Source organism: Bos javanicus, chromosome 2 (assembly GCF_032452875.1).
Source record: "Bos javanicus breed banteng chromosome 2, ARS-OSU_banteng_1.0, whole genome shotgun sequence".
NCBI lineage: Eukaryota > Metazoa > Chordata > Mammalia > Artiodactyla > Bovidae > Bos > Bos javanicus.
This window is the reverse complement of record NC_083869.1, coordinates 7,393,425-7,415,239: the sequence shown is the minus strand read 5'-3', so window position 1 is coordinate 7,415,239 and position 21,815 is coordinate 7,393,425. Positions and strand designations below refer to the sequence as shown.

Here is a 21,815-nt window from a genome sequence, read left to right as displayed (position 1 = left end):
CAAAGGGGATGTTATCCCTGACTTTCAGTATTCTGATCTCTTCCGACGTCTTTTCTTTTCTCCCAATCTCTTTCTGTGAACAGAGATAACACAGTTATATACATGGTTATGATTTTTTTCTGCCTTTATGACTAATGACACTTCACTTTAGTTTTCATACTACCCCAGCCTTTGGGAGATGGATTTAAGCAGGACTGAATAATAAACTAGCTAAGAGATCAGAAGTGGAAAGGGAGACTGACTACTAGGGGTTTCATCTCTTAGGGTGAAGTTGGACCTGCAGGATCTCCTGGTTCAAGTGGCGCCCCTGGACAAAGAGGGGAACCTGGACCTCAGGGACATGCTGGTGCTCCAGGTCCCCCTGTAAGTACCAAAAACGACTGAGAGGAAGAGTATTGCCACACTTCATTTCATGAAAGCATATATTTTAATGTTGCTGTCAATTAAAGTTACTTTTTTGAAAAAAAAAATGCTTATTGCTCTGCAGTGCCTCTACTAAGATAAATATTGTTTTGAAATTACTGATTTTAAATACTGAAATTAATTTTTGAGGTCTGTGCTTTTCTAGAATTTATGAATGTTGTGGTTATATGACACCGAATGAAGTAGAGGATGAATAGCTATCTGATACCTTGAAGACTATGCCCCAAACTAATCACCAATCAGAGAAATTCAGAAAAGAAAACCAGACCAAAAAAAACTCTTCTCTTTATGTACTTATTTAATAATTTAGTCCAAGTGCATATTATCTTTAATTTATTCAGATAATGATCATTTTTTGCTACTTTTTATGTGTTGTCCTGTAGTTGGAGGAATCACCTAATCTCTGTAAAGCTCAACATGTATACATGCTAAGTCGCTTCAGTCATGTCCAACTCTTTGTGACCCCATGGACTGTAGCCTGGTGGGATCCCTATGTCTATGGGATTCTCCAGGCAAGAATACTGGAGTGGGTCTTCATTTCCTACCCCAATAAAGCACAACACCCATTAATAAATTTATTTTAGTTTATATAAGCAGCTTCAAATGTAGGTGCACTGTTGGCATTATTATGAATATGCTCTTTTCCCACTCTAGGGGCCTCCTGGGAGTAATGGTAGTCCTGGTGGCAAAGGTGAAATGGTAAGATGTCCCCACAACTCACCCTCATCTCAGTTCAACACACATTTTTGGCTTCCTTTGTGTTTAGCATGATAAGACATTTAAGTTGGTTACTTAGAAAAGAAAATTCAAGTCTGGCTCATGTTAATGTGCTTGGATTGTTTCCAGGGTCCTGCTGGCATTCCTGGGGCTCCTGGGCTGATAGGAGCTCGTGGTCCTCCAGGGCCACCTGGCACCAATGGTGTTCCCGGGCAACGAGGTGCTGCAGTAAGTTGTTTGTTTGTTTTCCTTCATTGTCTGAGAGGTGTGGCTTCTTTCTCACAATAAAAATAACAGGCTCTTTGTTCTTGTTCCATTGAATTTATATTGATTTCATTGTTTTTGTAATTGAATCTGCTGTGACTGGTGATGATTTTGCTAGTCTATTCTCCCTGTTTATTAAGCCACAATTATGTTCCATTTAGGGTGAACCCGGTAAGAATGGAGCCAAAGGAGACCCAGGACCACGTGGGGAACGCGTAAGTATTGCCTCAACAGATTCAGTTATTTCTTAGAAATATAGAACATAGTTAAGAACTAAGCAGGTAAAAAAAAAAAAAAGTGCTTGAAGTTCAGTCATTATTTCTGTCATTTCACAGGGAGAAGCTGGTTCTCCAGGTATCGCAGGACCTAAGGGTGAAGATGGCAAAGATGGTTCTCCTGGAGAACCTGGTGCAAATGGACTTCCTGGAGCTGCAGGAGAAAGGGTATGTCTCCCATGGGCATGGAAAAGGAAAACAATCATAGAACTTCACCTTCGTGGTGAGGCAACTGTGTTTGTTCTTAATCTGAGTAGTACTCAATCACAAAGATTATTTTGAAGCATCTCATACTATGAGAATTATGGAAAAGTTTTCACGTTTTGGACTTAAATATTTGCCTTTCTCTATTTCCAGGGTGTGCCTGGATTCCGAGGACCTGCTGGAGCAAATGGCCTTCCAGGAGAAAAGGTATAGAACATTAGTTTCAATTTTCAGAAATGCTTGTGCTATATAAAGATATATTCTTCTAAACAGTTTCCCATTAATTAAAACGTAAATATCTGAAGGAAATATATTGGAACTAAAAATAATAATAATTCCCAATGTAAAACAATGATTCCAGCTCCTGTTCAGCCATTCTCCTAGCTTTGTAACTAACGTTACTCGACCTCTGTGAGAACTCTTTAACTTATCTTTGAACTAGGAATTATTTATCTCAATATAATTACAAGAATAAATTAAAGTGCCTGAAAGTTCTTCGAAAACTCTGAAGTGCAATATAAATCAGATTTCATAACATCAAAGATATTTGATTTTATATGCACCAAAATATATTGCTAAGCCCACTAAATATCAGTTCCTTCAGCATGTGATGTTCATCAAAGTTACCTTAATATATTATGCAAGCTAATAGATAATGTGCTTTACACTGAGCATGTCGGCAATGTCCCATCTCTCTTGAAGGGGCCAAAAGAAGTTCTCTAGCTGCAACCCCAGTACCATCAATGTCCAGGTCAACGAAGGCTCTTTCACATACATGTTGGTTTATTTCACTACATAGGGTCCTCCTGGGGACCGTGGTGGCCCAGGCCCTGCAGGGCCCAGAGGTGTTGCTGGAGAGCCTGGCAGAGATGGTCTCCCTGGAGGTCCAGGATTGAGGGTAAAGAGAAACACTTGTTTGATCCACACTGTCATTTAGTAAGAGGAAAAGCAAATGAAGAGCGTTCAAAAATAACTTAAGTCAGACACTATGTTTTGTAGGCTCAGATGAAACAAAATTATTTTACAAAAATTTAACCTGGTATAGATTGAAGAACATAAAATAGAATGCTTCAGTAAGATATTTAAAGACAGAAAAGTGTGTGTAAATATGAGGCTACATGCTGCTGCTGCTGCTGCTGCTGCTAAGTCGCTTCAGTCGTGTCCGACTCTGTGTGACCCCATAGACTGCAGCCCACCAGGCTCCCCCATCCCTGGGATTCTCCAGGCAAGAACACTGGAGTGGGTTGCCATTTCCTTCTCCAATGCATGAAAGTGAAAAGTGCAAGTGAAGTCTCTCAGTCGTGTCTGACTCTTAGCCACCCCAAGGAATGCAGCCTACCAGGCTCCTCCGCCCATGGGATTTTCCAGGCAAGAGTACTGGAGTGGGGTGCCATTGCCTTCTCCATGAGGCTACATATGTCAGTGGAAATCTCAAAATTTTATAGATAGATTTTTTAGTGTTTTTTTTTTTAATTATCATTTTTAAATCAGCTGACTGACTGAATTCTTCAATTTAGGGTATTCCTGGTAGCCCCGGAGGACCAGGCAGTGATGGGAAACCAGGGCCTCCTGTGAGTACATTTTCAACATCTCATTTTACAAGTCCAGAGAATGGTTAAATGCACAATTTGGACTAGCCTTCATGTATATTGTATAGCTTTAGGATGTACACTGCATATTCTATCAGACTTTTTGAAATTTCTGTTAATATAATTTTTTCTTATTAGGGAAGCCAAGGAGAGACGGGTCGACCCGGTCCTCCAGGTTCGCCTGGTCCGCGAGGTCAGCCTGGTGTCATGGGCTTCCCTGGTCCCAAAGGAAACGATGTGAGTTCCTTCCTTCATTTCTTCAATAAATAGTTGATGGAAGTTCTTTTATTTTCCATATGGGGGTGCAGATGGCCCCAAACTGATTTCCACTTCAAAGCACAGAAGAGTATACGAGAAAGAAGCTTCCCTCTACCGTGTAAGAAGGGAGCTAACGTATTTTCTTCTGGAGTTCCGGGCAAAGAGCAGAACACTTATGGAAGCCTAGTCTAGAAATAAGTTTTCAGTTGGGGATATATACATGTGTGAGTAGGGGGCAGATCAAAAACATGAGAGAACATGATAATGAATACTTTCCTTTTGAGATTTAGTAAATACTGGCTACTTCTTTAGGGTGCGCCTGGAAAAAATGGAGAACGAGGTGGCCCTGGAGGTCCTGGCCCTCAGGTATGTAGATTTTATCCACTCATTTCCACTCCTCTGACAGTGCTCCCCAACCTTTTTGGCCTCAGGGACCAGTTTCATGAAAGACAATTTTTTTTCCAAAGACCAAGGGAGAGGGGATGGTTTGGGGATGATTCAAACACACTGAATTTATTGTGCACTTTATTTCTATTATTATTATATAAGCTCCACCTCAGGTCATCAGGCATTAGATCCTGGAAGCTGAGGCAATGCCTGTTGTATTAGAGGCATTTCTCTCCAACCCCACGACTTTTGTTTTCTTGATCTCTGCTTCCATAACTGCTTTCTTTTAGGGTCCTGCTGGAAAGAATGGTGAGACCGGACCTCAGGGTCCTCCAGGACCTACTGTAAGTTTCCTCGCGTGAACTGGAAACGGAAGTGGATGGGAGTGGGCCTGAGGGAAGACTTTGGGAATTATACAGTCTCTGCCACTGTATTGGTATAGCTCACCAAAGCAATTATGAAGATTGTTTATTTAATCAGCTAGCTAAATACTGACACTGAGTAAAGTTTGTGCCGTATATGTCTTCCTTACACCACTTCCACAAGCCAGACTCTGCCTTCCTTCATACCATTAATTTTTAAATTAAGCAATTGGCCTGATGAGATGAAAAATATGTGGATAAATATGAAAAGATATTTTATAGTGAAGCATCTCGTATTATGTTTTTACATAGGGCCCTTCTGGTGACAAAGGAGACACAGGACCCCCTGGTCCACAAGGACTGCAAGTAAGAATTTGTTAATTAAATGTCATTGGGCCCCTATTTTTATCAATAGTTTCATTTGATAGCTATATTTGTTAAGTTAATCAACACTTCCATTTTTTTGTGACACTGAAAGATAATTCATCTTTAGCTTAAAATGTGTGCATCTGACTTCTACTTTGAAGTTCACATAATTCAATATGCTTATATTTATTTTTATTGTAATTTAAATGTATATAGCTAAATTCATCTAATCATGATTCAATTTTATATACAACAACAGAAAGAATAGAGGGAAATGAACATAGGTTTCTAAGATATGAATATCACCTCTCTGTCACAGGATTCTGAGGGCTACAAATTTTCTACACCTAAAAAGACTGCTAGAACCATTTTTTGAATACTCTGCAGAAACACACTTACTAAGAGAAGCTTTCCTATAATCAACGTTTGAAGTGATTATACAATACAAATATGATTCTTTATAGGGCTTGCCTGGAACGAGTGGTCCTCCAGGAGAAAACGGAAAACCTGGTGAACCTGTAAGTTGCATGTCACGTTTTCAAAACTCAGAAGCCAAAAGAATAATCATTTATAAATGATTAGCTTTCACGTTTTCATGCCACGGTATCTGAGTTTTAACATTTAGTTTTGAAATAACAAATGTTATTTGTTAGTTCATTAACAAAACAAAACAAAATTGAGTCATAACTATTCCATTAAAAGTTTGAATTTTATCATAAAAGGACCTTAAAGAAGAGAATATAGCTCATGACTGGATAAACTGAACAAGTCAAGTGTGTATTTTGCTTATTTATTTATATAACATACATTCTGATAGAAGCCTAATCACGCAATGTCATCACTGTCCTAGGGTCCAAAGGGTGAGGCTGGTGCACCTGGAATTCCAGGAGGCAAGGTAAATATTTCAACTTACTTTCTCATTTCTTCAGCATTTTTAGTATATCAAACCAAAATATTCCTTTTTTAGAAGCGCAACATTGAAAATGTTTGATGAATACATTTAGGGTAATCCAAGACATTTCTAATACATTAAATTTGCATCATCTAGAAAATTGAATTTTCTGACATGAATAAACAAAGTAGGGTCACCTATGGGCCTGAAATTTCAAAAGAAAACCTTTCTAGTGCATTGCTTCTCTACAGGAAAACGGTTTTGAGAGAAAACCTTTCAAATGTTCCCCTCGTGATAAAATAATAATAGCGTCAAAGCTAGCTCATCAGGCCAGGTATAAAAATTCCTTTGCTTAGAGTAACTCAGTTTAAGTTTCCATTTTTCACTCAATTGATCAAATGCAGTTTATAATTGTTAAAATTTCCAGATTATTCAAAAGTTAAAAGCATTGTGATCTGTATCAAAATAATACAATGTAGGGTGTTTTTGTTTGGTTTGAAGCCTGAGTTTCCTAACAGGGATTTTCTGTCTTCCTCCTACAGGGTGATTCTGGTGCTCCCGGTGAACGCGGACCTCCTGGAGCAGGAGGGCCCCCTGGACCTAGAGGTGGAGCTGGCCCCCCTGGTCCCGAAGGAGGAAAGGTAACTCCCCCAACCCAATTCAATTCACTTATATTTTACAAAATGCATTCCTTATCTTTCTTGTGAGCTATGATTTCTCCTTTAATTTCAGGGTGCTGTTGGTCCCCCTGGGCCACCTGGTTCTGCTGGTACACCTGGTCTGCAAGGAATGCCTGGAGAAAGAGGGGGTCCTGGAGGCCCTGGTCCAAAGGGTGACAAGGTATCAACCTATTTTCTGTTAATTATGTAATATCACAGACTTTTTTGGTTAAAGGAAGGCAACATTACTGGAAAGTAATCCATTTCTAGAGAAACTTTTTAATCGGGACACCTATGATACATTGCAGTGACTCTTGAGGGTTGCTCCTCTTTTTGTCATATTTTCATTGGAGATGCCTCTAATCTGATGCCATTGTTTTTTATTTGACAGGGTGAGCCTGGCAGCTCAGGTGTCGATGGTGCTCCAGGGAAAGATGGTCCACGGGTGAGTACTCAAATTGGGGAGAAGCAAAATTTATGTAGTATGGAACAGCCCTTCACCTCAACTTATTTTTTCCAAAAACTCCTTATAAGTTAGATCATACTTTGCCACCTTCAGGGCATTAAAAAGAACTAAATGACATGATTGTTAAAATTCCTGACTTCTATCACTAACAGTTCAACAATGACCTGAGAATGGAAAAATCTCAAAAGTATGATAAATATTACAAGCTAAAGTCATAGTAATTCACTAAAATCCAAGATAATCAATACTGCTCATGAAGGAACTTTTTCATTTTAAAAAAAGCATTGAAATTCCATGGTATATTCATACCATGGAATACTACTTAGCAATAAAAGGGAATGAACCGTTGATACATGCAACAACGCAGACACACACCAGGGACATCATGCTGAGTGATAAAAGTCAGTCTTGAAAGGATCCATACTGCATGATGTTCATGAAACATTTGAGATATGGAATAGTTTTATGGTTGCCAGAAGTTAGAAATAGGGGAGAGGGAGATGGATATAACTATAAAGAGATGATATAAGGGGGTGTTTTATGGTAATTGGATATTTGAATATCTTGATTGTGATGGTGGTCATGCAAGGTTATACATAATAAAATTGCATTAAAAATTACATATACATATACACACAAAAAGAAGTGCATGTGTAACTGGTGCAATCTGAAAAACTCTATGGATTGTACAAATGTAAGTTTCTTGGTTTTGATTACTATACCATAATTCTGTAAGATGCAATCCTGAGAGAAGTTGGGAGAAAGATGTACAGAATTTTCCTGTATATTTCTTTGCAATCTTCCATGAATCCATAAAACTATTTCAAAATAAAAGTTAAAAAAACACATTACAATCAATTCTGTTCACATTAGAAAACACCTAGATATGACTGTAGCAAATAAACATGATAATTAAGCCATTAGATAGACATTATCTTTACTGAAGTTGCTTTAAACAAATTCATAAATACTTCACTTTTAACAGTCTAGATAGGTAAGCCATCATCCAATATTTTAAAACCTAATATTTATGTAATATAAGTAAACCTTAATATTTGAAAATTTTGATGTGAAAACTTTGATATGTGCAACAATACTTTGGTTAAATTAAATATTTTGAATTATTATACAGTTAAATAAAGCAGTACACTTTAATTTTAAAAGATATGACTGTAAGATCTTACATCATGTCTTATTTATCTTCTGCAATAGAAAGAAAACTGGATCAATAAATTGCCACTGAATCTTGTATTTAGTAAACTGTGTGGTATTTTCACATTGAGTAAAGAGTATCTAATTCAAGCCATCAAGGAGACCACATTATCTAGCTTATTAGATGAACAATATATCCATATATATGCCTTTTGATTAATAAGGAAAATGATGCTGTTCATCTTCAATATTAAAGTATATTTCTATTTCTTTAGGGTCCCACTGGTCCCATTGGTCCTCCTGGCCCAGCTGGTCAGCCTGGAGATAAGGTAACACTTAACACTGTTTAGAAACAGAAAGTGTCTTTTGTTGCTGTTTGGATGAAGGACAATTTTTTTTTTTTCTTTTTTAAGGGTGAAAGTGGTGCCCCTGGAGTTCCCGGTATAGCTGGTCCTCGCGGTGGCCCTGTAAGTGTTACAGACATTTTAACATCATTTGAGCCCCACACAGGCAGCAGCTACCTGTGTCTCCCTCTTTAGCAATTCTGTCCATGGTCCTAGTCTCAATGGTGGGATAGCATCATATGACATGCAAGGCAAGGTTAAAGTTCTTAAAGCTAAGATTCACAAGAGACTGTGAGACCATTTAAAATCTTGCCATCTTTCCTAAGTAATTCTGGAAAAAAAAATCTAAAAGTTGCATAAGTAATAATATGCATTTGTAAAAGAGTATTTCTTAAAGCCATAGGATCTTTGCCCGAGGCTACTTCTAGATCTAAAATTCTCTGCTTTCGGGGTTTGCAGACTCAGGAGAGATATTTAGTAAATGTTTTTAACTAATTGAATGATTTCTAAACACTTTAACCTTATTTTTATTTTTTTAAATCCTTGCATTTTTAGAAGTTTTACAATTAGGTTTTTTAAATACTTCAAAATTCTCAAATTATTTTTCTTACAAAAATAAGAAGAAAATTGCTACTTCGAATTTTATTGAAAAATGGAGAGGTCTTTAGAGGTTAAGCTCTGTTAGCTTTGCACACTAACATTATCTTTCCTTAGCTTAAAGGAAAAGATAAGATGATGTAGAGGATGACATGTGCTCCCAATAGGAATCTATTTCACTGTGACTAATGAGGATATTTTTCACTTAAGGGTGAGAGAGGCGAACAGGGGCCACCAGGACCCGCTGGCTTCCCTGGTGCTCCTGTAAGTATGATCATTAAAACACGCATGTCACATAGCCCAGAATCACTATCTCACTAAAAAATCGTAGGAGAATAAGTCAAGTCTGAATTCTAGTCTATTTCAGCCACTCATTCTCTATGAGGGTTCATTTATCCACCTCCTTTTTTTTTTTTTTTTTGAACTTTATTCTTACTGTTTAAAAGATGGATACAAAAACACCTGGCCTGCCTTTACACCAGATTAATAAGACTAACACGATCTCCTAGATTTAAAGCACTCTGAAAGTTTTTATTAAAGTTCTTCCATTTTTAAATGGTACTAAATAAAATTTCCTCTAAGCTCCATCTTTCTCAAATGCATTTATTGGTGCTTGCTTTGAAATGCACAATCCTTAGAGAGAGGTTCTCCCTTATAAAAAATAATGGAAATCGTACCACTTTCTGGACATTTTTTTTTTTAAATCATGGAAATTCTTTTTATTTTCTGGTGGCTTCATGTGGGGTGTGGGACCTTATTCCCCAACCAAGGGTCAAACTCATGCCACCTGCAGTGGAAGCATAGAGTCCTAACCACAGGACACCAGGGAAATCTTTATCATGTAAACATTTTCATTGACTTTGTTTCTTCCATGTCTTCAGAGAGTCTTCCAATTTTATTTTAACATCTAAATATATCCATAACTATGTATAAAATAGATAACTAATAAGAATCTATTATATAGCACAGGGAAATCTACTCAATGCTCTTTGGTGACCTAAATGGGAAGAAAATCCAAACGAGAAGAGATACATGTGTACATGTGGCTGATTCACTTTGCTGTACAGCAGAAACTAACACAACATTGTACAGCAACTATACTCCAATAAAAATTAATTTAAAAATTAAAAATAGATGAAAAATATCTCTCTGCATGAAGAATTCTATTTTCTGAAGAAAAAAATAAGGATAAGCCCAGTGCACCGTGAAGGGTGTCAGTTCACAGGCTGTGTTTGTTTCTGAATGCAGGGCCAGAACGGTGAGCCTGGTGCTAAAGGAGAAAGAGGCGCTCCTGGTGAGAAAGGTGAAGGAGGCCCTCCTGGAGCCGCAGGACCCGCCGGAGGTTCTGGGCCTGCTGTAAGTATCTCTCTTTTTCTAAGCCTTCTAAAAGAAAGTACTTAGGTTTGTCAATAATTTAATATTTTCACACCGAGAGAGAGCTTTTCATGGTGACAAGAATACAGGTTTTGTAGGAATACAGTTCTGAGTTTGAAGCTGGGCTCCAACAATCTAGTTACCTCCATCAAGTTATTTTCATGTCCTTAGAGAGTTACTATTTTTGTATTTTGATGTAGGTTCTCATTTCTGTTGTAGTGTTTTCCCCCAGTTTTATTGAGATAAAACTGACATATACATTGCATTGTATAAGTTTAAAGTACAACATAATGACTGTATGTGTTGTAAATGATTGTCATAATAAGCAGAGTTACTGATTTTTCAAAGGCTTAATGCTAATCCCAAATTTTGATTTTGATGCTATTCCTATTGACAATTTCCATCTCCATTCCATATAGGGTCCCCCAGGCCCCCAAGGTGTCAAAGGCGAACGTGGCAGTCCTGGTGGTCCTGTAAGTAATGATCGTCTTGACTATTATTGAAAAGCATTAGTCAATATCAATCTGTATAAAAACTGCTTTGAAAGCCCTAGTTTCCTACAGAGAGTATAAAATGATGATCACGTATTCATGTGTGAGTTATATGTAAATTCCAAGAGGAAAAAACAAACCATAAATCTCAGAATAGAATGCAGTTCCTACCACATTTCTTACATTTCATATTTGTTTTAGTAGTTAATTATTTGTTCTCCTTGATTTTTGACATTCAAAAGTGTATTTATCATTTTGCAGGGTGCTGCTGGCTTCCCCGGTGGGCGTGGTCCTCCTGGCCCTCCTGGCAGTAATGTAAGTACTTTTTAAAATAATTTTAAGCCATATATTCCATAAAGAGTACTCATATATGCGTAGGGTGAGAAACTTATCCACTGCAACTTCTCTTTTTATTAAATTCCATATAAAATTATTTGAATCCAGGTGAAAGAGGGAAGAAAAAATGTACTTTTTCATTATAAAATATTCTAATATCAAACATTTCTTTGTAGGGTAACCCAGGCCCCCCAGGCTCCAGTGGTGCTCCAGGCAAAGATGGTCCCCCAGGTCCACCTGGCAGTAATGGTGCTCCTGGCAGCCCCGGGATCTCTGGACCAAAGGGTGATTCTGGTCCACCAGGTGAGAGGGGAGCACCTGGCTCCCAGGGCCCTCCGGTGAGTGCTTTCTTTGCTCTATTGATTAATAACAGTTTTATTTTCAATCACAAATCAACAGAGGAAAACATAGTCACATAAAGAGTAACCAAGATTTCATTGTCCATCACAACAGGGAGCTCCAGGCCCACTCGGAATTGCAGGACTTACTGGAGCACGAGGTCTTGCAGGCCCACCAGGCATGCCAGGTGCTAGGGGCAGCCCCGGCCCACAGGGCATCAAGGTGAGTGTAGCTATCTTTCACTGGACCTTGGTTTCCTTTATGAAGACTGATAGTCTTTAGACATCACACGACCATAGCAAGTATGTAATGAACAAGTTTTCCTGTAATTAGATGTACATTCTCGATATTTTCAGTTTCAGGAAGCATGCATGTTATCAAGAGGCTCTGGAATCCAAAAACAATGCACATCATAGACCAACTGTGAACACCAACACAAATAGATTGATATCACAGGAAATATCTTGTCATCTCAAATACCTCTGTTAGGAAACTTGTCAGCATTCTTCCATTTGCTGACTGTCAGTCTTGAAGGGGAAAATAATCTCAGCTTGTAGACCTGTGATTCCTTTAATTGATACCAATTATCCATCAACTCAATTTATTTTATTCTCCTGACTTTCTTTCACTGATACTTCTATAACATCCTAGGGCTTAGCGTCTTAAATATCCATTTAGCAAATAGGGTAATAAAATTGTATTTTATTAGGGCTCACATTTTGACACTTTGAGCACCCTTTTAAACTGATAGTCATATAATATTGTAGTGAAATTACAATATAACATTTAAGTCTATTTGATTTATATGAACATATCCAATAAATGTATATTCTTTAAATAGAGCCAAACATTCGATATAACCTAATTCTAATGGGCACCATAAACCTGTGGTTTCATGATGATTAATCATTATTTTTTTTCTTACAATAGCCATGTCTACTTATGCACCTCATATTAGGATGTATTCGAATATGATAATCAATGTAATTACTCAGGCATCCAGGTTCATTGAACAAGTTAGAACATACAAGAAGTTTGTTCCCCAAAGCATTTTTCCTCTGGCAGGGATAGTTTTAGGAACAAATTCCATAAGAATTGAATAATACAAAGTTCATCCCTGGGAAATAAAGACATCTAAAAGTATCATATTAATTGATTTCCTGGAAAGAAATATGAATTTCTTTCTTTGTACACAGGGTGAAAATGGTAAACCAGGACCTAGTGGTCAGAATGGAGAACGTGGTCCTCCTGGCCCCCAGGGTCTTCCTGGTCTGGCTGGTACAGCTGGTGAGCCTGGAAGAGATGTAAGTACTAGTTCTCAGAAAGTATCCAATGAGGCATGCTGTTGTTCAGTCGCTAAGTCACTTTGAGACCCTTTGGACTGCAGCACACCAGGCTTCCCTGTCCTTCACCATCTCCTGGAGTTTTCTCAAATTCATATCCATTGAGTCAGTAACACCATCCAATCATCTCATCCTCTGTCATTGCCTTCTCCTCCTGCCTTCCATAACATTTAAGCAAGGTTCAAATTGGCCTTACTTGGGTCTAGAAGTGTAAATATTGCCACATATCAAAGTTCACCTTCTTTCTCTAGTAATAAATATTCTTTCTATTACAATTTATTACAACTCAGCCTTAACTGTTCATGTTCTTTAATATTTATGCAGTGAATGATCATTAATGGAGAGGGATATGACCTTTAGCTAAATAAACTCTTGTTGGGGATGGGGAAAGCCCCAGTTTACAGCATTCCTTCTGGGTAAAAATATTCTGCATATTATCTGTGATTAGTCCTTTCTTAAATTGTAGATTTTCATTATCTGCTTAAATTACTGTGTGTCGAGCTTTTATGTATTACCTCTCTCCTAAGAACGCTTTTTAGTTTCCTAGTCACTTCTTTCTCGCTTACCCTGTGAAACTGTAGTATCACGGGTGTACTGCCTCTCCATGTAGGCATTGTCAACCCTTGCAGGGCCACACCCATTGTCACATCTAAGATTTTTCACTCCAAAGAACCAATTTTTATTCTCTTTAGGAATGATATTTTACCCATTGAGAATATATGGCTTCAATGGTATTTAAATAGTTCCAAAAATTTTGATTTCTTTTCTTATTTTTTTTCTTTAACCAGGGAAACCCTGGATCAGATGGTCTGCCAGGCCGAGATGGAGCTCCAGGTGCCAAGGTATAATAAACCCAAGTACAGTAATTTTTTTGTAGGTTTTAATTATACCTTTTAATAGATGTAATTAAAGCAATAACTGCTGATCAGATCGATTTTGGAACTGTGATCTTGTCCACAGGGTGACCGTGGTGAAAATGGCTCTCCTGGTGCCCCTGGAGCTCCTGGTCACCCAGGCCCTCCTGGTCCTGTCGGTCCAGCTGGAAAGAGCGGTGACAGAGGAGAAACTGTGAGTTCTAATGAACACCATCGTTCCTTACTTATCCGTTTTCCGCAATAAAGAACTCAGTAGATAGACGATAGAATGTCATATCTGCCAACCGAAAGATCTACTCTCATTTGTTTTACAGTTTTGTATGCTAGTCATTCCTTAGACAATTGTGGTGACAAAGATACATGAGAGATTTCTGGCAATAGTCAATGAAGAGTTCATTTTTTAAATTCAAAATGGTATTAATCACACCAAGTGTATATCCACTTCATCAACATATAGTTGAACTAACAGGATGTTCTCTTTTTCCTGTTTAGACCCCCAGGTAAAGCTATAAACAGGTCAAGGATTTGTAAGGAAAAAGTAATACTAACTTTCAGTAATATCAGCAAGCATACCATTATTCTCCCACAATGAAAAGATTAGCATTTAAATAAAACAAATCTATATCAAAAAGCAAACACCTCCCCCTGTGTTTATTTGTGTATTTTTATTTTAGGGCCCTGCTGGTCCTTCTGGGGCCCCCGGTCCTGCCGGATCAAGAGGTCCTCCTGTGAGTTTTTGTTTGTTTGTTTGTTTGTTGTCTATTTTAACTAAGTCTATGGTGTAGGAAACAGTCTATTTTCTAGCATGTTCAGGAAAAAGGGATGAATAAATACATAACTATGGAACCAAATTTAAACTGTCCTTTCATGAAACAGAAAGCAATTTAGGATCTAAAACGTCCTTGGGGCCATGTGTATACGTGGCAATTATTGGGGCTCTATACAATTCTCAGTCCAAAATCGAAGCAACCACAGCATTTTGTATAGTTGCACGTACGCAGTCTGTCGATGGGACTTCTCGCTTGTAGAATATTATAAAATGGACTTAATTGTTGTGAGTTCTAATTTGTTTTTCCGACGCGTGTGTGTATGATCCTAATTTGAAATGTGTTTGTAAAGGGTCCCCAAGGCCCACGCGGTGACAAAGGGGAAACCGGTGAGCGTGGTGCTATGGGCATCAAAGGACATCGCGGATTCCCTGGCAACCCAGGGGCCCCCGGATCTCCGGTAAGTGCATCTGCTGTGCTAGAAAGTCCTCTCAGTGCATTTTCACTGATGAGATAGGCACACTTTAGAGATCAGTAATGGAAGAATGTTCATCTCTAAAAGCCTATGCTACAAGAGATTAGAAATCAATTTAAGGGCTTATTTGAAATAGTAGTTGGCATGAGACAATGGGGAGAATAAGGAAAAAGAGCTCATGGTTCATCTTGAGCCTCAAGTTTCTTGATCTGACCTTGAAAATACAGTTCACTGAGCTTCTTGAAGGCATCACTCAAATGCACCTTCCTTTCCTTTCAGGGTCCCGCTGGTCATCAAGGTGCAGTTGGCAGTCCAGGCCCTGCAGGCCCCAGAGTATGTACAAGAGAGAGAGATTGGAAGTTCCATGTTTTAACATTTTTGCACTGCAGGGAAGTATTCTAGCATTGTGATACCATGTTCATTTCTTAGGGACCTGTTGGACCTAGCGGGCCCCCTGGCAAGGACGGAGCAAGTGGACACCCTGGTCCCATTGGACCACCAGGGCCCCGAGGTAACAGAGGTGAAAGAGGATCTGAGGTAAGACATTACTTATAAACATGTGTATTTAATTTGCTATCATCTTCACATTTTCAGAAACACTTTGCAATATTTTAAAATTGAGATGGCTAGTTAAACACAATACAATTACTGAACTTAAGTTAGGAACTGAACACTGACTTTAGGACATTCTCCACCACATGAAAACTTCTCCACCACACTGCCCATAACAGGGAGCAATCAAGAAAACCTTCCTTACAGTTTTACTCATCAGATAACAGTTAACTGATCAGATAACAGTTTTAGCAGAATGAAAACTGTTCAGTGAATAAAAGGAAAATAGCTCAGTGAATAAAAAGAACTCTGCCACTGCTGACCTCATATTAGACAGCTCACAACTATGATCATCATAATGACAGGTTTAAAGTACTGATGCATTCCACTGCTCAAACAGCTTCAGTGATTATTCCTGTTTTGCTGCTTACACCATCATTTCTAACACATTCCTATCCCACGCCTTTGGGGTAAATGGAAGAAAAACTATTAACCCCACAAGTTACACAATTAAACACAAAGTTAAGTGGTTAACCCCAAACCACAAGGTTAATGATAAATCTGGGGTCAGAATCTAGGTTTCCTGATCATAACTCCTCTGACCTGTCAGCATTAGAATCGCTAACATCTTAGAACACATGATAGAGTAAAATTTGTGATCTAACACCATTTCTTCCTATACAGTAGAACACAATAAACTTCCTAAGAATGGATTATAGTTATAAATTGGTTAATATTCTATCAAAAAACAACCCAAACTTGTATCGAAATAATTATGCTTACACAATGTATTAATTCTTTGTAAGACATTTTATTGGGCTAGCAATGTATTCTTTCTGTGGATACCAAACAAGTTTACATCAATGACATATGTTCTTACACATCAGTGATGTATGTTCTTACTCCTTCTAGGGCTCCCCAGGCCACCCAGGACAACCAGGCCCTCCTGGACCTCCTGGTGCCCCTGGTCCATGTTGTGGTGCTGGCGGGGTTGCTGCCATTGCTGGTGTTGGAGCCGAAAAAGCTGGTGGTTTTGCCCCATATTATGGAGATGAACCGATAGATTTCAAAATCAACACCGATGAGATTATGACCTCACTCAAATCAGTCAATGGACAAATAGAAAGCCTCATTAGTCCTGATGGTTCCCGTAAAAACCCTGCACGGAACTGCAGGGACCTGAAATTCTGCCATCCTGAACTCCAGAGTGGTATGTTGGGGAAACTTTCACACTCATAGCAACAAGATAACAGAGAAAACTGCCTGTATTCAAATTTAGGGAAAAGGAAATTTTTACTATGAGTAGAAGATATTATATAGCAGGAATAATCCTTAAATAGTGTTAGTTGAATTGAAACTCCTTGATGTTGTAAGAAAACATGAATTTTATAGATGTACTTAAACTGTAACATAAATTTGAAATATTCCAATATAGGAAAATTTAAAGACAATTTTGTAGAAATTTTAAAACAAATCATGTTTGGGCACATTTCTTCATATCATCACAAAGTTATTTGAGTTATAAACAACATATATCACTTTGTTCTCAGGATCAAATATTTGTAATTTGATGCAGGCATAATTTGCAATTTAAGCATTGTAACCTATATTCATTGAAATAGTTTTTATAATAATCTAATTACTAAATTTTTCAAATTATGAAACTATCCCAAAGTTCCTCTGTTATGCTACACTAAAAAGTAGAAATATGTAAAATACAAATACATTGGCAGTCAACATTGTGAATGCCTCACTCAGTCACTCCAGTTGAGTCAGACTCCTTGCGACTGGATAGACTATAGTATGAATGCCTTACAAAATCATTGTGGCCTAAATCCCATTACTGGACTTCATAACCAATTCCATTGTCCTCTTTGTGACTATTCAGGAGAATATTGGGTTGATCCTAACCAAGGTTGCAAATTGGATGCTATTAAAGTCTACTGTAACATGGAAACTGGGGAAACGTGCATTAGTGCCAGTCCTTTGACTATCCCACAGAAGAACTGGTGGACAGATTCTGGTGCTGAGAAGAAACATGTTTGGTTTGGAGAATCCATGGACGGTGGTTTTCAGGTAAGAAAAGATACGCCATTTTTCTTTAACTGATTTATCTTTGCTTCCCTAATTTTTTGTTCCTCCCATTTGTTCATCGCAAAGCAAAGATAGTTAATAAATAGAAAGGTGCAAAAGATTGTATATACTCAGATAGCAATTATAACTTGTTTCTCAAAGCTAAATTAGATTAAATGATTCTTAATACACAATCACCTTTCTTTCAAATTTAAGATCTTCTTTACTCTGACATTATATATTATACATGCAATAAAAAGTTGTAGATAAAATACATAAACAATTTATATTACTGTGACCATACTCTCTATATAAATCCACTAGGCATAATTGCTGCTAAAATGTTTGATCAGCTTTATTTGTTCCCCACCACAGTTTAGCTATGGCAATCCTGAACTTCCCGAAGACGTCCTCGATGTCCAGCTGGCATTCCTCCGACTTCTCTCCAGCCGGGCCTCTCAGAACATCACATATCACTGCAAGAATAGCATTGCATACATGGATCATGCCAGTGGGAATGTAAAGAAAGCCTTGAAGCTGATGGGGTCAAATGAAGGTGAATTCAAGGCTGAAGGAAATAGCAAATTCACATACACAGTTCTGGAGGATGGTTGCACAGTAAGTATCAGCATTTTTATAAGCATGTCTTATGATGAGCTCAGCTTGCTCATGTAATCATGCTATTTTTAAAAGAAGGAATAAAAATAATGAGTTTGAACAAAAGATGGCATTCAGTGTGAGTTATATTGAATACTGATTCATTCCAGGGAAGGTTAAATGTCACAAACAATGAGTTTATCTTCTCAACCTCCTGGTGAAAACTAATTGCTATGAAAGCCATTGAAATTTAAACCCATGATATAAATTTTATCAGATAATTTAGATGGTTATTATCCATTCTACATAACTGCCATCATACGATCTCAATCTAAAATCTGTTTTTAATTTTAAAGGTTACTTTAAATCAACCCTTTGTTATTACCTTTATGAACAGAAGGAGAATTCATTCCTAATATTAATAATATATCACAAGTTCCAATGTAAGAGAACTATCTACTTCTTAGTAAACTAGCTCCCTACCTGGTAGTATTGATCAGAACTGAGGTTTCTGAGAAGGCACTGGCCTGTGGCAATCTCCCTGTTGGGTTTACCCTGAAGTACTGTAAGGCTTTTGGTTAATGATATGGTTTATCTGCTGGGAGGATTATCACTTTGAACTGGAGCAAGTCTTATATGTATACATTGCAAGTTACCAACTTTAAGTTGGTAACTCCCTTTAAGCAAAATATTTTTAAAACTTCATCAGAAAAACTAAATAATTGTAATGTCATTATCACTTACATTTTTTATTTGCTCTTTTTTTTTTACAGAAACACACTGGGGAATGGGGCAAAACAGTCTTCCAGTATCAAACACGCAAGGCCGTCAGATTACCTATTGTAGATATTGCACCCTATGATATCGGTGGTCCTGATCAAGAATTTGGTGCGGACATTGGCCCTGTTTGCTTTTTATAAACCAAACTCTATCCAAAGTCCCAGAAAAAGCTTCACACTCCATATGTTCCTTTTGTTCTAATCTTGTCAGCCAGTACAAGTGACCAAGTTCCAGTTATTTATTTCCAAAATTCTTGGGAAAAAAGTGTAATTTGACCAAAAAAGGATATTTGTTTTTGCTATTACACCAAATACAGTTCAAATGCTTATTGTTCTATTTTTTTACCAATTTCAATTTCAAAATGTCTCAATGGTGCTATAATAAATAAACTTCAACACTCTTCCAATAACACTGCGTTACATTCTTTGAATCCTAGCCCATTTTCAGAGCAATGACGGTGCTTACCATTAAAAGATTACCTTTCTTCTGAAACAGTCAAGCAAGAAATTAGAAAAGAACTTCCTGTTTCAACTACCTCAACCTGGTCAGAAACATAAATGAATTCTGTGAGTCCCAGAAGATGAAAAATTTGTATGAAATGCCAAAACTTACGTTCCTAAAATATTGGTTTAAAAAAAAGTAGAATGTAGTGCAAGAATTTAAAGAAATAGTTTTGAAGCCATAATTAATCTTGAATATCAACTGCTTTTAAAGGTGCTTTTCTTTTTTCTGGTCATTGCTGGTCAAGTTTACCAATATTTGGCAAGTCTTTAAAGACACATGGTCTGGTGCTAATGTATTTTCACTTTGAAAACTCTAGGTCAGAATTGTTGCCTTGCATTCAAAACACAGTTGCACCATCTGTACTTGTCTCCTGTCAAAAATGTTTCCTGGTGTATCACTGCAGGAGACACTTTCCCTGCATCCTGTGAAAGTCAACAACAACAAAAAACTAATAAAGGGGCTGCTTTTGTCACAGTAACACAGAGAATGTGTTGAAATTAAACTTTGTAAGCTTGTATGTGGTTGTTGATCTTTTTTTCTGACAGACACCCATAATAAAAGATCATAATAAAACATTCCTGGCTTTTGTCAGCTTTTCATAGATGTACGTTTGCACTCAGGAACTCCAGTGATTTTTCCTGGAAAAATCATATTGAGTCTTAGCTCTCTCACTTAATAATACGATAATGCTCCTTCAGGAATATGAGATAATATAACTCATGATGGAAAGAGAGATAATGCTCAATGGGGAATCTTGCAGATTTTTAGATCATATTTAACAGAACTCCTTGGGACATGTGGAAAACCAAGGGCTTCTATTTGACACAATCCCTGGAAATAGTAACATGGTAAGTTAGCGAATCCCTAAAGTGGGAGTAATAAAGGAGGAAATTTCTGGTAATTTAGAAGAAAGTAAGCTGGGCCTAGCAAAACAGAGCTTAACATTGAGAATAATTGCAAGGTTAGGCTTTTTCTACCACTTCTAAACACCACCTCATTGCCCTCTTGGATCAGGGCAATGTAAGTTATTAATTTTCTCCACCAACACATTATTAATTTTTTAGCTACTGTAAATAATAGCAGTATCATCTTACATACCTGACTTTATAGTTTGACATTTATTCACTCTATGATTAATAATAATACTTTCAAAAATAAAAATGCCATCAATCATATGCCAAGACTCTTTGTCCACCTATCCTCTAAGCTCAGCTCAGCTCAGTTCAGTTCAGTTCAGTCGCTCGGTTGTGTCCGATCCCATGGACTGCGGCACTCCGGGCTTTGCTGTCCATCACCAACTCCCAGAGCTTGCTCAAACTCATGTCTATCGAGTTGGTAATGCCATCCAACCATTTCATCCTCTGTCGTCCACTTCCCCTCCCCACCTCAATCTTTCCCAGCATCAGGGTCTTTTCCAATGAGTCAGTTCTTCTCATCAGGTGGACTTTCAGCTTCAGCATCAGTCAGTCCTTCCAATGAATATTCAGGACAGATTTCCTTTAGGATTTATTGGTTTGATCTCCTTGCAGTCCAAGGGACTCTCAAGAGTCTTCTCCAACACCAGTTCAAAAGCATCAGTTCTTTGGTGCTCAGCTTTCTTTATAGTCCAACTCTCACATCCATATATGACTACTGCAAAAATCATAGCTTTGACCAGATGGACATTTGTATGCCAAGTAAGGTCTCTGTTTTTTAATATGTAGGTTAGTCATAGCTTTACTTTCAAGGAACAAGCGTCTTTTAATTTCATGGCTGCAGTCACCATCTGCAGTGATTTTGGAGTCCCTCAAAATAAAGTCTGTCACTGTTTCCATTGTTTCCCCATCTATTTGCCATGAAGTGATGGGACCAGATGCCATAATCTTTGTTTTTTGAAGAGTTAGTTTTTCTTTGTTTTTTGAAGAGTTAGTTGATTAGAAAACTTAATTTTATATGCAACTTTAACTCTTTCATGTTTTACCATGTAATGTGGCATATTTCCAAAATCCAGGGCTTAGGATGTGGATATACTTAGGAGCTCTATAAGTGTGTACATGTATTTTAATTGAATGTTCTGGATTTATTGTGCCAATGATCACACTAAAATTAAGTGTAAATTATTATTTGTACATATATGAATCCATAATATTGACTTTCTGATCAAATATTTTCTCATCTCACTTAAAAAGTATCCATTTTTGTTATTCCCATATTTTTTTAATCACAACAAATACTGGAATCTTATTTTAAAAAAAAGAAAAGTAATACAAGTAAGAAGAATGATGGTGGTCATAGCTGTAGTCAGGGCAGCAACAGCCAGGTTCCTAAAAGAACTTGGCCAGTAGTGACAGAAATGGTATCCAGTGCCCAGTTCT

The 21,815-nt window shown here is 37.6% G+C and overlaps 1 protein-coding gene across 2 annotated transcripts in view; it reads left to right on the top strand.

The window, feature by feature from the left end:
* Positions 1–20,036, top strand: part of COL3A1 (collagen type III alpha 1 chain) — a 40,174-nt gene extending 20,138 nt beyond the window's left edge. Inside the window, exons 16-51 of one of the 2 annotated variants that reach the window (XM_061433162.1) lie at positions 265–363; positions 1,078–1,122; positions 1,270–1,368; positions 1,566–1,619; positions 1,740–1,847; positions 2,037–2,090; positions 2,683–2,781; positions 3,401–3,454; positions 3,611–3,709; positions 4,043–4,096; positions 4,408–4,461; positions 4,792–4,845; positions 5,310–5,363; positions 5,696–5,740; positions 6,280–6,378; positions 6,470–6,577; positions 6,788–6,841; positions 8,290–8,343; positions 8,428–8,481; positions 9,166–9,219; positions 10,204–10,311; positions 10,749–10,802; positions 11,082–11,135; positions 11,333–11,494; positions 11,610–11,717; positions 12,692–12,799; positions 13,627–13,680; positions 13,799–13,906; positions 14,388–14,441; positions 14,833–14,940; positions 15,235–15,288; positions 15,385–15,492; positions 16,420–16,717; positions 17,396–17,583; positions 17,956–18,198; positions 18,951–20,036. In XM_061433162.1, the coding sequence (XP_061289146.1) occupies positions 265–363; positions 1,078–1,122; positions 1,270–1,368; positions 1,566–1,619; positions 1,740–1,847; positions 2,037–2,090; positions 2,683–2,781; positions 3,401–3,454; positions 3,611–3,709; positions 4,043–4,096; positions 4,408–4,461; positions 4,792–4,845; positions 5,310–5,363; positions 5,696–5,740; positions 6,280–6,378; positions 6,470–6,577; positions 6,788–6,841; positions 8,290–8,343; positions 8,428–8,481; positions 9,166–9,219; positions 10,204–10,311; positions 10,749–10,802; positions 11,082–11,135; positions 11,333–11,494; positions 11,610–11,717; positions 12,692–12,799; positions 13,627–13,680; positions 13,799–13,906; positions 14,388–14,441; positions 14,833–14,940; positions 15,235–15,288; positions 15,385–15,492; positions 16,420–16,717; positions 17,396–17,583; positions 17,956–18,198; positions 18,951–19,097 (3,351 nt within the window). In that variant the 3' untranslated portion in view covers positions 19,098–20,036. The remainder of the gene's footprint in view (positions 1–264; positions 364–1,077; positions 1,123–1,269; positions 1,369–1,565; positions 1,620–1,739; positions 1,848–2,036; positions 2,091–2,682; positions 2,782–3,400; positions 3,455–3,610; positions 3,710–4,042; positions 4,097–4,407; positions 4,462–4,791; positions 4,846–5,309; positions 5,364–5,695; positions 5,741–6,279; positions 6,379–6,469; positions 6,578–6,787; positions 6,842–8,289; positions 8,344–8,427; positions 8,482–9,165; positions 9,220–10,203; positions 10,312–10,748; positions 10,803–11,081; positions 11,136–11,332; positions 11,495–11,609; positions 11,718–12,691; positions 12,800–13,626; positions 13,681–13,798; positions 13,907–14,387; positions 14,442–14,832; positions 14,941–15,234; positions 15,289–15,384; positions 15,493–16,419; positions 16,718–17,395; positions 17,584–17,955; positions 18,199–18,950) is intronic. The other variant, XM_061433172.1, reaches the window with a different exon arrangement.
* Positions 20,037–21,815: the final 1,779 nt, after the last annotated feature.